We start from the raw sequence: 15,346 nt of genomic DNA on the forward strand, positions 1-15,346 counted from the left end.
ACCACAAACACCACACCTAATTAATAAGGAGTCACAAAGAACACATTATTGGGCACTTCTCACTCTGCTAACAGGCACAAAAAACAACAAGAAAGCCAAAGGGCCTGGAGGCCATTCCAAGCCAGGGTCCTTCTGATGAACCTGAGAAAAGGTTTAGCTGATTGAGAAGGAGGTGAACCTGCAGAGCTGTGTAAGGCTCTACACCCAAGAGAAGAAAAGTGTCCAGTTACGGCATTAAACTCTATTTATTTAGTATTTGAAACATGGTGTACATTTATGAATTTGTATAAACACTTAGTACATCTAAAATCCACAACCGGTAAACAACCTGTGCTTTCTTTTTGTGTACAATTTTGGAGTTTACATCTGGATAGTTTGGTGTTGTGGATAGACCCAGTCTGTGAGCCTAATCAAACTGCCTCATAGGACCACAGTAACCGTGAGAGGAGTGATAGGCTCCTTGCACAGAAAAGGTGTCACGCATTGAAACTACTAAACCAGGTGTTGAGGGAACCAGAGAAACACAGCTGACACAATGAAGGAAGTGTGTGCGGGAGCCTCCGAGAGTGCCCCATCCATGCCCAGTGGGCGTGTGCAGACACTAGCAACGTGGACACTCCCCTTCAGAACCTTCGGATGTTAATGTCCAATCTCTTCACTCCCCCCCCCAGCTGGGGGGTTCTGTCCAGCAGGAGTTGGCACAGTCTCAGACACGCTTCTTAGGGTGCCCACAGGTGTCACAGCTGCAACTCTGCGGTGCCAACCAGCCCCAGAGCTCGGGCTTCTTCTGGAGTCAGGCCGCTCTTGAGGGTCCTTCGCACTTCAGCAGCAGCCGCAGGTCACAAAGGGATGAGAAGACAGGGGGGCGTTAGCAGCCAGCTCGTGGTCAGCCGCCCGCCCCTCCCCCCCCCACCAAGGATTCCCAGGGTCGTCAGGGGCTCAGAGATGCTCAGCTGCGCCCTGCTTCTGCAGCGCCTGGCCATCTGTCTGCCAGGGCAGGACAATATGCAGCCTGCAAGAGGCTGCCTTGAAGACCAAGTGGAGGCACTGACCCTGTAAGAGGGAAAGAAGGGAGCTCCACCCTTACAAGGTTTCTGAGAAACAGGTGCAATAGTCAAGTCCAGGTGGCATGTGGACCAGCATAAGGAGTGGATCAGAGCTGGAACGGTCATTACAGAGCATAGGAAAACGCAAGTTCCAGTGACTGCAAGAACTAGGTAAGGTAACCCCACAGATCTACAGGATGAGCCGTGACGTCCGGGCCCTGCAGAGCAAGGTGCGAGCAGAACAGGGCAAGGGCAGCAGGCAGCCTGAGGGTCTCCACGAGCACACTGTGGGCCTTAGTGTCAACTCCTCAAAGGGCCTCTGGAGACAATGACCAGTGACTCCTGTGGGCTGCACGCCAAGGAGCAAAGTGCCAGACTCCTGGCTGGATTTGTTACATGTTCTGTGTGAAACACACAAGGCTCAGGAAGGACCACTGACCCTCTTCTCTGGGGCTTAAAACTGGCAGGTGGAGGAAGGCTCACATCTGACTACGAACTGGCTTGTGTTTAGCTTGGCATGATGGGTTTTCCCATAGTTTAGTGTTGATCAATTTTGACATCAAAATAAAGGCTGGATAAGGGTGAATGGGGAGGCAGCTGGCCCTTCCAAGACAAGTCCTTTCATTTGAAAGGTTGCCTAATTACATTTCCCTTCATGTATAAATTGTATCTGGCCTGCTCTCTACAAAAGGTCATACGGAGTCTGGGGTATTTGCTCTATTTTCACAAGAGATGTGTTATGGAAATGGATCTACCTCAATCCCAAATCAGCCAAAGGACCTGAGATGAACAGGGCAGGCCCTTCATCAGAATGTGGAGAAAGTAAAGCTCACTCTTCATGTCTTCCCATCCTCCAGTGCCAGGCCCAATTCCCTGCACCCCCGGTGACCAGGGAGCACAGACAATAGGATCACAGTTCATGTTTCTACCAGCAAACCCCACAATCCATTCATTGCCTTCTCATCCCCCCCAGGCCAAAGCCTACTTAGCCTGCAGACAAAGGGTCTGAAAGGATCTGGTAGAACGTTCAAGGTCTAACTATCAATAAATGGTTTCTTCTCTCCCAGGAATCAGTTCTTTGAACAGGAGCCAACACCTAACCCATCAATTAGTCAATTGACAAATACTTTATAGAAAACCTACTGTGTGCTCAGCACTTGAAGAACTGAAATACTGATAGAAGACTCAGAGACATTAAACGTGGACTTGACAAGAGACACAAAGGTCTGTGGCAAAAGTTACCCTCAAATCATGCCACCCCACACTACTGTATTCCCAAGCCTAGTCCTGGGCTCTGGAGCCATCCCTCTGCAGCCACTCCTGCACTGGCTCACCCTCCCCCCAACCTTGGCCCCTTGGGCTCCAGACTGTCTAACTCGTCCAGACAAAATGTTTGGCTCCAGAGCCTTGGCTGGAGGCAGATTGCATTTAACTGAGTAATGGAATTTGTTCTATGGGGCAGCAATAAAAATACAAGTTTGCAATAACCTTTTATGTTCTTTAAACACTCCTTCAAGTGTTTGTTAAAGAAAGATAATTTTAATAAGGCAGAAAATAAGATAAAATATTTCTCATTCTTGACAAGGACTGCTAAAGACCTCTCTCCAAAACACAAAATTGTGCCTTGAAGAAGTCCATGCTGCACTAGCAGGGCATCTTAAATTTCATTAGCCACGGAGGTGGCAAGGACATGTGTCTATGAACTGTAATCTTTGAGCCATTAGGTATACATGCCTGGCCAAATGACAATAGAAGTCTTCACAAACTGACGTGCATTTTACAGGAGGGCATTTAAAGGTGCTTCCTTAGCATGTGGTCACACATTTGCTTTAGTCCTATAGCTGCGGTGTGCGGTTCAGTTCATGTAAATACTTGAATAAGGACCTTGGCACCTTATAGGGTGTGCAGTAACCTCCTAACTGATATGGGCATTGGACAAGCCTGAGACCAGCTCAGAGAACAGAAGAAAGCTGACTAGAACAAAGGCTACCTTGGCCTCACTGCCTGACTGCACACAAGGTGCGCCCTGGGCCTGGTAGCCAACTCTCAGTTTTGATGGGCCAGACCCCTTGGGACCCCCCTGTGCCCCTTCTGCCTGGTCTCAGGTGTTCTCTGCTGTGGGGAAAAGCCACAGCCGTCGACTAGGTCTCTTTTCTTGTCAGATGTGTCCCTACAAAGGTATTCATAGAAAAACCTGTCCCACTACTGGAATCCTACTTTCCGTGGGACTTCATGACAACTTAGATAAATTCCCTCATAATAAATATAGTAAACATATTAACCCCTAAAAGACCTTAAGAATCTGACTCCTTCCTCTGTTAAAAAGTCAACGTTAACTCACATTACCATCTGAAAAGAGGTTTGAAATGAAGATAATCAGGTGAAATCAGCTTTGTGCTCCAATTCCAATTACGCATAGAAAGGACCTCTTCGGGTATCCATCCATCCGTCCTTCTGTTCATCTGTCCTTCCTCCCTCCCTTCCTCCCTCCCTCCCTCCTTCCTTCCCGCAAATGTTATTTGAGCCTCTACCCTGAGCCAAGTACCGCAGTCATGGAGGCAGGGGGCTGACAGGGGCATAGTATGAGGTTAAATGCTCAGGGCAGCAGACCGTCTCGATAGGGTGTTGACTCTCAGAAAGTTTCTGGAAGGCAAAAAAGGACTGCGGACAGAAGAAAATGAGGGGGCCAGCAAAGGCACTGGCAGATTACGGAACCTGTACAATAGAAGCAAGTCTTCTAGCAAATAGGGGATCTCTCAAGTGCTGGGGTGGGGGCAGGCTGACGAATGTCTGATAGGATCACGTCTGGGCCCCTCTCCGCACACACACCCCCAGCCCCGCTTCCCGCTTGAACGCTCTGGCTGCAGTGCAACTGCTCCCCAGCCTGTCACATGTGACTGCCTCACCTCCCCGCAGCCGCTTAACAGAGAACAGACCGTGGAAATGTTTATCCCTGTCTGCCTGGCAGCTCTTCCATAGATGGCAGGGGTCACTTCGCTGGCACCAGCAGCCACTCTTTGCCCCAGGCACTTGTGACAGCTCTCACGATGCGGCAGTGACAGCAGCGGGATCAGACACGGGAGTACCTCCACTGTCAACATGCAGTGCAGGGGTGTCTGGGGACCCAGGGAAAAACCATAAGCTCTTTTTCTCTTCTCACCCCCAGAACTGAAAGGGATTTTAATTCTACAAAGGGCTCTCAGGTGATTCTTTTCAAAAACAAGTTGAATCTGAGAATAACAGTGATGCAGCCTGTATCTACTGAGGGGTAACATGGATTATTCCATCTATGGAACCTACGGGAAGTGTCCGGTTATTATTTTTCCAGCAAGTGAGCAGATGGCAAAGAGAGGTCAAGTCCTTGGCCCAGGAGCACACAGGAAGTGGCACAGAAGGATTTGAGCCGGGGACACTGGAGACATACCCCACCCTGGATGCAGCGCCATCCTGCCAAAGCCAGCAGGACACACTCTGAACTTTTCATATCTTATGGGACATGCACCGAGTTTTCCTTCCATATGACAGAAATCCGTTTGTATTCGTTCACCTTTAGATCACCGACAGATAGGTTTTTCTGTCTTTTGTATGTCATGCCAATTTGGAAGTAAGTTAGCTTTGTTATAACCCCCAGGTTTCTAAAGATTTTCTACCAAGTATACTGAGAACAGAGTGTTTAGGACTATAGGGACTAATATCAGAACTTCAAGAGGTCTTACATGTATGTATCTTGTGGTTGGAAGTAACTAGCCTACTGCTATGTATTTACTCCTTGTTCCCTAAGTGACCCGTCTGCTGAATGGAGCCAAAATGGCGGGTTCAGTCATGCCTCTTTGGACTTCAATACAGGCAACTGTTTTAAGCTCTGTTGTGTTAAGAACAGTGGATTGTTTTGTTTTGTCAATGTCTATTATTTAACCATCTGAGTTCTTTTTCTTGTTTCCATCCTCCATCTTTTTTTTTCCCCACATAAAACTGTCCATCAGAATCAGAGGTCTCCCAAATTGACAGGAATTCTAAGGAATAACTGACGAGTACTTTTAAAAAGTGTGAAGGTCCTAGGATGTCCCCCACACATCGGAGGGGACATGATGTCTCAATGCAATGGGACAGCCTAGGTAAGGCTGTGGAACAGAGAGAGAACATTATTGGAAATACTGGTGAAATCCACCAATGTCAATTTCTTAGTTCAAATAAATTGTCCTAGGGTGTCCAAGGTGTCAGTTAACATTAGGGAAAGCTGGGTGAAAGATGGAAGCAACTGTACTCTTTTCGGCAACTTTTCTAAAATTCTTTCTAAATAAATAAGTAAATAAACAAACAAACCCAGAACAACAATAACAAAAATTAAAAGTCCCCAGACCTGATTGATTTAAACTGAACTTTAGACTCAGCCCAGATGCACTGAACATGAGTCTCAGTGAGGGGCCCATACGTTGCATTTTAATCTTTCCCAGAAGATTCCAAAGGCCAGCCAGGTTTGCAGGCCTGATTTAATTCACTGCCGCCTAACTGAGAAACAGGGAGAGGCAGGCCCTCAGGAAGTGATGGCATTTGTGACAACAGAGTTGAAGTCTCTAAGTTCTACTTAACCCAGAAGTAAGTTCACCCGTGAGGAGATGGCTCTTGGAAATACTTATGGCAGCAGGTGCTTTCTGTAGCCACTGGTCTGGACATGGTCTTGGCCCTATAGACCTACCTCTGCCTAGTCCATGGCTACATTTTCATCTAGTACCCCCCAGTAAACTTTGTCGCTCCTAGACAGGCCCCAACCAGAAAGCATTCAGTTCAGATGTAAGAGACCTGCCTCCTATGAGGTATGCTATGGGTGAGGGATGGAGTCAGAAAACAAGTTTTCTCCATTGTTTGTGGGAGAGCCGGCATGAACTTGGGGAATTCTGCAGACAAGAAGGAAGGGGCTTCAAGATTGACAGACTTTGGGGCTCTCAGCATTATTTCTTAGGCAGGACAATGCCCCCCCACCCCTTCCCAGATGAGGACCAGCACAGCGGCTCTCCATCAGAGATGTGCCAGGCAAGTACCATGGTGACAACCTAGCCTTCGGTTCCCAGGTACAAACCCATTAAATGGAGCCCCTGGGGGTAAATAGGGAGGTGATGGCGGGTCTGGTCTAATCCTGGCTGGCCAAGTGAGGTGGGCAGTGGTGGATGGGGAGTGATATGGCTGATGGGAGTGGAGCGACGGCTGGATAGGTGTGGTTTCTGTGCACGGGCTCTCCTGTGACTTCAGCACAGCAGCCCAGGCACCTGCAGGCAGCTTCATATTCCCAGCTGGCTGGGGTCCCTTGGCAGCAGTGTGACAGAGCTGGGGAGGGCAGCGGTGGGAACCTGTCACGGGCACCTCACTTAATGCTCAGGACATCCTGCGAGGTAGCACCACCGGCTTCAGTGGGTAGCAGCAGACCGAGGCTCAGTGAGGCCAGGTAATTTAGGAGGCACCCCATCGCCTTCTCTGTTGTATGAATGTGTACATTCCAAACATGGAACCTGATTCTATTTGAACTGGGCAGCGAAGGCAAAGACATACAGTGACTTCTTGTGGGGAAGGTGCTTGGCATTTTCCAAAGTCCCTTTACAGGAACCCTCTGCTCTGCTCTCAGAACAGCTCTTGGAGGCAAGAAAAACAGATTCCCGGATTCCTCTTTTCATTGATTCTCCCTCCTCTTGAACCTCCACTCTGAGCCAAATGGATGCCTGGCACCCTGCCTTGGGGGAAGACACAAGAGCCAGACTCTTCTCTCCCAGTGTGCTAGTTCCCAGTTTGGGAGGGTGATTTGTCTGAATGTGAAAAGGCCGGAGAGCCAATGCAACAAAACATTTCCAAACTCTTCCTGTACCTGCCTGTTTGACCTGAAGCTTCTATCTGAGCTTGCTGCAGCAGAGTCCTGACCTCTGGCCTGGCCCACGGCCTTGGTCCTCTCTTGGACTTCCTCTCTTTATCTTCCTGTCCTGCGTCCTGGGATCATGGGTGGGCACCCTCAGTTATCTTTAGAGGAAGACCCATTCATTTGTAATGAGCTCTAAGAATAATAGGGCACTGAGTAAATAGGAATGAGGCTGTTGTGGAAAAGACGAAAGTTTGAGAAATTTTTATCCTTTCCACTAACGTCTTATTTTACTGTATCGCAAAAGCATTAGTTCTAAAGCCTCTGTTATATTGCCATTGTTAGCTTGCCCTCTAAAAGAATATAAAATTGATTCATAGTCAGTGAGAAAAAACTAAACAAAATGCAGGGAATTGGTCTTAATGGAACTTCAATGGGAGAATTCTTGGATACTTTCAAGTGCCACTTTGAAGACCTAGAGACAACTGAACTAAGCTGTGTACTGATCAGATCCAGGGCTGAATCCATTATTTTGTGAGGCAGGTCTCTCGCTTTCCCTAAAACAGAATTCAATAATTTTTCAGGTTTGATCATTTTCTTCCTCCAAGAAATTCTATTTAGCAAATAGTGTGAGTACATCTCTCAAAATTCTATAAAAGAAGCAAGATTTTAGTTACAGTAAATCAACATGAGATATGTTACATGCTCTTTAAGACAAATGTCAAAGCTTTAAGACACAATGAGGAGGCAGTCACAGTTGGGGGCATGGGGGTCAGATCAAATCAAAGTTCTGTGCTCCTTTCCCAGCAGTCCTTGGAACTGGACTTCTGGCTCTTTCTACTGAGAAATTATTCTTCTAAGGGTGACCAGCCTTAAGATCTTAAGCTAAGAAATGGGTCAGTTACCTGTGAATCATATCAAAGTAATCACATCTTTATAGAAATACAGCTCTGTGCCTAGACTCATGGTCATGTCACTGGTAGGGTCCAGACCCCCACCTTAAAAGGAAACTAACTCAACAGGAAAATGATACCCAGACCCAGCCTCTTTCAACGAGGACAAGACCCAGCTTCCCTGGGAAAAGAAAACAGACTGTGAGTCCCTAACCCCTGTTCTGTTCTGTTCTGTGATAGTCTGGGATAGTGGCTATATGCAGACAGCCAGCCAGGCAGAAACTTCTTTTCCAAGAGAAAAGAACATGGGGAGCAGCGCCCCCTCCTTACCATCCACCAGGGCCCACCCTACAGAACCATACTGGTAAGGAAATTGCAAATGCCATTCAGCTTCAGGATTTTCTAGGGAAAGCCAACATCAAGGAGGCCTAAGAGAACAAATAGCCCTGGGACAAAATAGATGCCCCAATATGATGAAATGAGAAACCAAAGTACGAAAAAAAACCAAGAATCTCGCAGAATGTTCTCCCTCGGTCTGATCCACCAGCCAATCGGAAAACCTAGGCCAGAATCTGGGGCAGCACATGAAGTGCACTGGATCAATCATATCACAGGCTAGAAATCAACTGGAAAATCAAAACAGTTTACTTAAAGAGACCTGGATTGTCACAGGCTGGAAATGCAGCACGGAGCCACAGGAACCTGCGAATCGATTACGATGCCCTCACCGTGCCCCAACTGGCTGCATATTTCAAGCCTTAGCAGGACTTTTGGCGTGTGCAGTCCGAGTCACCAGCATCAAACACGAAAGCAAACATTTAATTATCTTGGAGGATCCTCAAGCAGCTTGCAGGTCATAAATTTCTAGGTTATGGGGTGGATTCTGTTTGGTTTCCTACAATAGCTGGACTATTATAGCCATTAGTCAAATGAATGATAGCACAAATACGCTGGTTATTCATTACCCACTTGCCTCATCACCACCATTAAACAATCAAATCAGATACAGCGCTGTTTGAGAGGGAGGCCCACACGACGAAACTTCACATCGATTTTGCAAACTAGGTTTTTTCTTATCCTTTAACCTCTTGCAAGAAAGCTGGAGTTTGTCATCCCTCTTAAATAGAAATCACAATAGGGGCGCCTGGGTGGCTTAGTCGGTTAAGCGTCCGACTTTCGCTTAGGTCATGATCTCGCGGTTTGTGGGTTCGAGCCCCGCGTCGGGCTCTGTGCTGACTGCCAGACCAGAGCCTGGAGCCTGTTTCAGAGTCTGTGACTCCCTCTCTCTCCGACCCTCCCCTGCTCATGCTGTCTCTCTCTCTCTCCTAGAAATAAATAAAAAACATTTAAAAAAAAAATAGAAATCACAATAACTTTCCCCCATCTTAAATTTCTGTTGATGGTGCCATTGCTAATAAGTTAAACCCGCTGCAGACAAACACTTACATACATGCAGTCTTGTATTTGTTGTAGTAACTGCATTGCAGAATAAAACGTGTTTGGCTACATAAAAAGAATATACGGCTGTTTTGCATAAGATTGGAATGAAAACGGTACCACAGGAAATGAGTTGAAGTCGGCCACGAAAACAGGCAAAATATCTCTCCGGCCAGATTGAAGAGGAAAATTAATTATGACTGTGTTATTTTTCCCAGTGCATTATGCGTCTCTCTAAGAATCTGGGTGTCTCTAGGCCAGAGGGCAGGGCCTATGCTCTTTGCCAATACAGACATATAACCAGGTGAGGAAGCATGGACCCTGGGCCTCGGGGGACTGGCCGGGCCACCGGGTCATGCGACATCCCTTTCTGAGGTCTTGCGCCCAACGAGGCTCACCTCTGTGAGGGTGCCCCCTTGCCTGGCATCCGTTCTCCAGCCCTCTCCCTTGGACTCTGCAGCTCAAACCCCACTCACCTCCCATGTGAATCTCAAAGGTGCCTTCAAACACTGAATTCTTACTGAACTCGGCCTACCTGGAGTCACTCTCCTTTCACTTTTTGGAGCCAGTACAGGCAGACAGAACCAGGCTTCCTTTCTTGTGAGGGTCATAACTCCCTGGCCTAGTCACCATCCCTTATTCCTGGAGGTCTCCTGACTGACCCAGCATCCGGCCCAATCTTGGGGGCTGAGCTCTCTCCTAAAACACGCAAGGGTCATAGCTAATGCACACACATGTCCAAGAATGCAGAGGAACTGTGTTTCTCTACAGGAGCAGCCCCTTTGAGAGCCAGCAAGGTGCCTGCGGAGGCAGCCCCACCCCCTTCATTCTGTGGCCAGGAGTAGGCAGTGGGTTCGGATTAAGGGGGAAATCAGTCCCTTTGATTTAGACCGAAAAGAAACAAAAACAAACTGGTCAGCCTAGGTTAACATTAAGTATTTAAAGCACCCTAAACACCATATAGCCATTGTTTTTCACCTTTGACATGTTTGGGAGTAGGAGTGAATCCCCAGAGGAAGCCATTTTCAGCAAGAAAGTGGCCCCTGATGCAGAAATATGGCCTCAGCAGAGCATCCGGAGCACAACTTGGCAGTGGCCCCCCCATGCCCACCCCTGCACACCAGAGATAGTTCAGGGTCTTTTGGACACTCCTGGGGACAAATTGAGAATTGAGAGAGGCTTGCCCAGAAGTGGCAAATACGCTGGACAGGTGTGGCTGCAGGCCTCCCCGCCCCCGCCCCCCTCCACAACAGCAACGTTTACTGTCCAAGAGGAAACCTTCTGTTGATGACAAGTTTGGGTGGACCCTCCAGGCATCGCCCAACAACTGGCTGGAGCCAGCCTCACAGCGACAACCCTTCCCAGGGCATACAGGAGGGCAGGTCCCTGCAGGGCAAGTCCCTCACCCCAGCTCCAAGGCACTTACGAGATTTCCGGTTGGCCCGGGAGCGCTTCCTCTCCCGAGGCACCACTCGCTGACTGGGCACCTGGGTGGCCGACTTGACGATGCGATCCATGATCTCATCAGCTGCGTCATCTGTGACGTTAGGGGAGTCATCGGTTCCCAGAGTCCATGAACTAGCAGATCCTAAAGAATTACACAGCCGCAGAATGAGATGTACTCAGAGAGAAGGAACACACTAGAGAAAATGCCAACACTGCTCTTCCAGGCATGGAGCTCTGTCAGCAATGGATCACAGCAGCAGGTCCTGGACACTCACCAGCCCCCCACCCCGGGGGCATCTCTGTGACCTGTGACTGCTACCCCCCTCAGGCACTGAACTCCCCCTCAGAGCACTGGGAGCACTTACCTAATACTATCCTGTAGCAGCTCCTGAAGACCTACCCGACAGGCCCCGAGATGGTGGGAGAGCAGATACCACACCCCAGAGTGCATCACAGATGCTCAGTGATGTACGTCCAGTAATGTCTAAAGATATGTGTTAACTCAGCTCTCTATCCATGGCTGTATGAGTCCAGTAAATGTCAACTACTCCTAACTTCTCTTCTAGTTAAACAGAAATCAATGGATTTTGTGGCAGTCTATCGTTAGATTACTTAACCTTTAAAAATTATAACAAGATAGGGGCGCTTCAGTCAGTTAAGCATCCGACATTAGCTCAGGTCATGATCTTGACGTTCGTGAGTTTGAGCCCTGCATCGGGCTCTGTCCTGACAGCTCAGAGCCTGGAGCCTGTTCCAGATTCTGTGTCTCCCTCTCTCTCTGCCAGTTCCCTGCTTGCACTCTGTCTCTCAAAAATAAACAAACATAAAAAAAAAATCATAACAGGATAACCTTCTTCAACTAACAAAGATGTTGCTGACACAAATTTTACCCTGCTCCTTGACCAGGAAAACACATTTATAAACAACTATATATTAAACCAGAGCAGGTCTAAGTCTGGCATAAAAGCATCTGCCTATAGACGAGCAAGAAGAAAGTGTCATGCAAACAGGCATTCCCCAGTGATGTTTGACAGTGAGAAATGAATGCTATTTTAGCATAGCAAGAACTATGCCTTTGCGATAGATCAACTTCCTTGTAAATCTCTTCTCTAAGATGGGAAACGTGCTTCTGTAAGAAGAAAGATGCACAATGTGCTCAAAATTGTGAGTTTCCTCCACATACACCGCCCTTTGTAATAAACACACAACTTCAAAAGCCTGTAGGTGGGCGTTCTCAGACTCAATGCCTACAGGACACCATTCAGAGCCTAAGGTCCAGCTGAAGCTGAATAGTCGTCAGCGTTTCTTAAACCACAGGCAAAAAAAAAAAAAAAAAATGTTAGCAAACATAGATCTTAAATTCTTGAGTTCTATTCCCATACTACTTTTTAAAAACTTTAGGCGTTTGGATTCTGAATGCAATAGCTGAGAATAGCTGGTCACAGTTGAATAGACTGGGAGTTTTGTGGAAATGTTTGTGGGTAAAATTTTACAGTAAATACGTAATATGCTATCATTTGGTTATAATTTCTGCCAGTAAAATGCATATCGCTGAAGCGCGTGCATAAATAATTCACACTTTGCAAAAGGAGTCGGAATCCCGGGGCCACACCACCAGCACGTATCGGAGACCTGTGGCTACACAGGCCCATATGTTTTCTGGTGACAGTGTTTGCGTTGTCACTGGTGTGATTTCAAACGTTTGTTTCACGAATGGGAGCGCAGCCACAGCACTGGCACGTACGAAAACAGTAAATTGTACTTTCTCTGCTTATGCCCAAAGGCACTTGATCCACTTGCTCCCATCAGACTAGATTTTTTTCAACATCATAAGATCCTTTAAAAATAGGTTGCCCTCTGGAGGAGGGCACTTGTGGGGATGAGCACTGGGTGTTATATGGAAACCAACTTGACAATAAACTATTTGTAAAATAAATAAATAAATAAAATGAACCTGAAAAAAAAAATAAAAAAATAAAAATAGTTTGCCCTCAGAAAAGAACTTTGGAAATTGCTGAATTTTTCTGCATTCTCAGGATGGCCCAGGTGGTCTAACTCGAGGCAGGACTCCCGCGGACACAGCTGTCACACTGGGACCCTTCAGAGCTTCCGAACGACGGTCCTCCTCAGAGCAGATGGAGCCATCAATGGTGCAATTGTGTTCTGCCCAGCCAGCTCCTGTTTTCCCTTTTCCCTACTGATTCCTAATTCTGTGTTTCATTTTAAAATGCCAAACTACCCTTCCCCAAACACACAAATTTCAATCAACTGCATTTGCTCATAATACATTCCTGGAGGACTGGGCCAAAAAAAAATGAAGGCGTCATCTGATCTTCCTATTGGGAATTACCTATGCTTCCCATCTTCTACGTCCCCAGAGAGCTGCTTTCACTGTAATGTGTCAGGAGATGTTTCGAAGGAACATGGTGCCATATGTTCAGGAGCGCCAGACTCAGTTTTGTGATGATGTCATTCTTTCATGACCTCAGTCCTGGTCCTGTTTTTTAGCCCCCCCCTCCTTGGTTACTTTCCTTCCTGATAGCTGTTTATATACATTTTTCCTGGTCATGTACAGGTTGGTTGTGTGTGCGTGGCTTTTTTCTCCTGGAACCCTTGCGCCCACACATAGAGAGCCATCAGGGAAACACTGCCCATACCTTTTACAGACCCAAAGGGCCACTGGCTCACCACAGTCTCCCAAGAGTTAATGAGATATTTATATACTGAGATGAAGTAGATGGAATGAAGTATTATAGACTATGATAGCACCAAATCACTTTGATTTGATTTTTAAAAATATGTGAATAATTTAGACTTGCTGGATCACAATGTTGTACACCTGAAACTAATGTCACATTGTGTATCAACTATACTTCAGGTAAAAGAGAAACAATGTAGACTGTAGTTTGAAAGAAAACCCTGTAATTTATTTTTTCCTTTAAGAATCTAACCTAAAGAAATAGTCTAAAAGAGAAACAATTACATCAAAATAGAGATTATATTTTAGTATAATACAAGATTGCCTTCGTTTCTGAAAGAACTTCCCCGGATATAGACTTCTAAGTTTAAAGCTTTTCTTTTTGGCAGTTTGAAGATGTCATTCCACTTTCTTCTAACTTCCATAGCTTCTGTTAACAGTGAGCCATCATCCTGACTGCCGTACTTTAGAAGGTAATCTATCTTTTCCCTCTGGCTTTTTAAAAGATTTTATCTTGTTGTTTTTTTTTTTTTTTTTTTGGGGTTTTTTTTTTTTTTTTTTTTTTGTTTTGGGGTTTTTTTTGTTTTTTTTTTTCTGTCTGCCTACATTATACGAGATACGGTTTTCTTTTATTTATTCTCCTTGGGTTTGCTACATTTCTTAAATATAGGGGCTGCTATCTATCATCAGCACTGGGAAATTCTCAGCCTTTACCTCTTCAATTATTGCTTCTTATCCATCTTCTTCTGCTACTCCAATTATACAGAGGTTACACCATTTGACGGTGTGCCTCATTCCTTTTACACTTTGTTCTGTTCTTTCCATTTTCTCCTACACTTCACTTTGTACATTTTCTAACAACTCGTCTTTGAAGTCATTAATCCTTTCTTTTGCTGGGATGAGTCTGCTGTTAAACCCAATCAATGAGCTCCTATTTCAGACATTTCTTTTGCAGTTCTTGAATGTGCATTTATTTTTAAAAATAAATTCCAATTTCCTGCTGAAACTATCCACCTTGTAGTCAATTTGTCTAGAATTTCCTTTGTGTTAACATTTGTAACGGTTCAACTATGGCTGCAAATTTCAACATCTGGATCACCTGTGGATCTGCTGCTTGTGTCTCCTTTTCCTTGTCGGGCACATTTTCTTATTCTCTTGGCTTGTAATTGGGATTGTGCACTGGACTTTGTGTACAGAAGGATGCAGAGACCAGAATCGGTGTCATTTCCCCCAGCCTTCACTCTTCTCTGTTAAGCAGACATGGTGACGTACTGAATGGCATTGGGACCAGACTCTAGTTTTAATGAAGAAATCAGTCCACCTCTGTGTTTAAACACCTGTATGTATTTGCTGAAGGTGCTTACTCGAGCTTTTTTTTTTGTTTCCTCAGACCTTGAAGCCTACAGGAGATTTCCTCCAGCCTTTCTGACCCAACCTCCCCTTCCTCATGCTGCCCCAGCACTTGGCAAATGTCTCATGGAGAAAACAGCCTTGGAGTTCGGAGACCCTCTACTTCCCATCTCGTATGCTGACTCACATGGCTATTAGACATTCTGCTGACTTCTCTCTACAATGAGTCTCCCTGCCCATGACAGGCCCACATCTCGGGTCTATGCCCAGATTTGGCAAATGGTCCTGGAGAGGCACTCTCAGCTCATCTACAATTCTAGTTTGTCCAGTCCTCTTTCCCTTCACAGTTTGCTGAGATCTTTTGAGAGAAAGCTTTTGCCATTATAGTAAAACAAATTTTCTAGTTGTTTCAGCAGGAGTGGTGTCCTGCCACTCAGTACTATGTGCCATCTGGAAGCAGAAGTCCCTGAATGTGCAGAGAAACTGACAGCCTACCTCTCTCATCTCTTTCTCTTTTAAAATTAGCACAGTCTGTTATGGTCCATTAGACAAACTAGGCTCCATCTCCGCAGATGGCTTCCATCGGCTACCCTTGCACCCACCAAGGTCTAAGGCTCAAGACCCCTGATGTCTG

At 46.2% G+C, this 15,346-nt stretch overlaps 1 protein-coding gene across 1 annotated transcript in view; it reads right to left on the reverse strand.

Moving 5' to 3' along the window:
- Positions 1 to 234: 234 nt before the first annotated feature.
- FHOD3 (formin homology 2 domain containing 3) overlaps positions 235 to 15,346 on the reverse strand; it is a 403,414-nt gene continuing 388,302 nt past the window's right edge. Inside the window, 2 exon segments of the mRNA XM_077753850.1 lie at positions 235 to 820; positions 10,645 to 10,806. Coding sequence (XP_077609976.1) covers positions 738 to 820; positions 10,645 to 10,806 — 245 coding nt within the window. The 3' untranslated portion in view covers positions 235 to 737.

The sequence above is a fragment of the Crocuta crocuta genome, unplaced genomic scaffold (assembly GCF_008692635.1).
Source record: "Crocuta crocuta isolate KB4526 unplaced genomic scaffold, BGI_CrCroc_1.0 scaffold231, whole genome shotgun sequence".
Taxonomy (NCBI): Eukaryota; Metazoa; Chordata; class Mammalia; order Carnivora; family Hyaenidae; genus Crocuta; species Crocuta crocuta.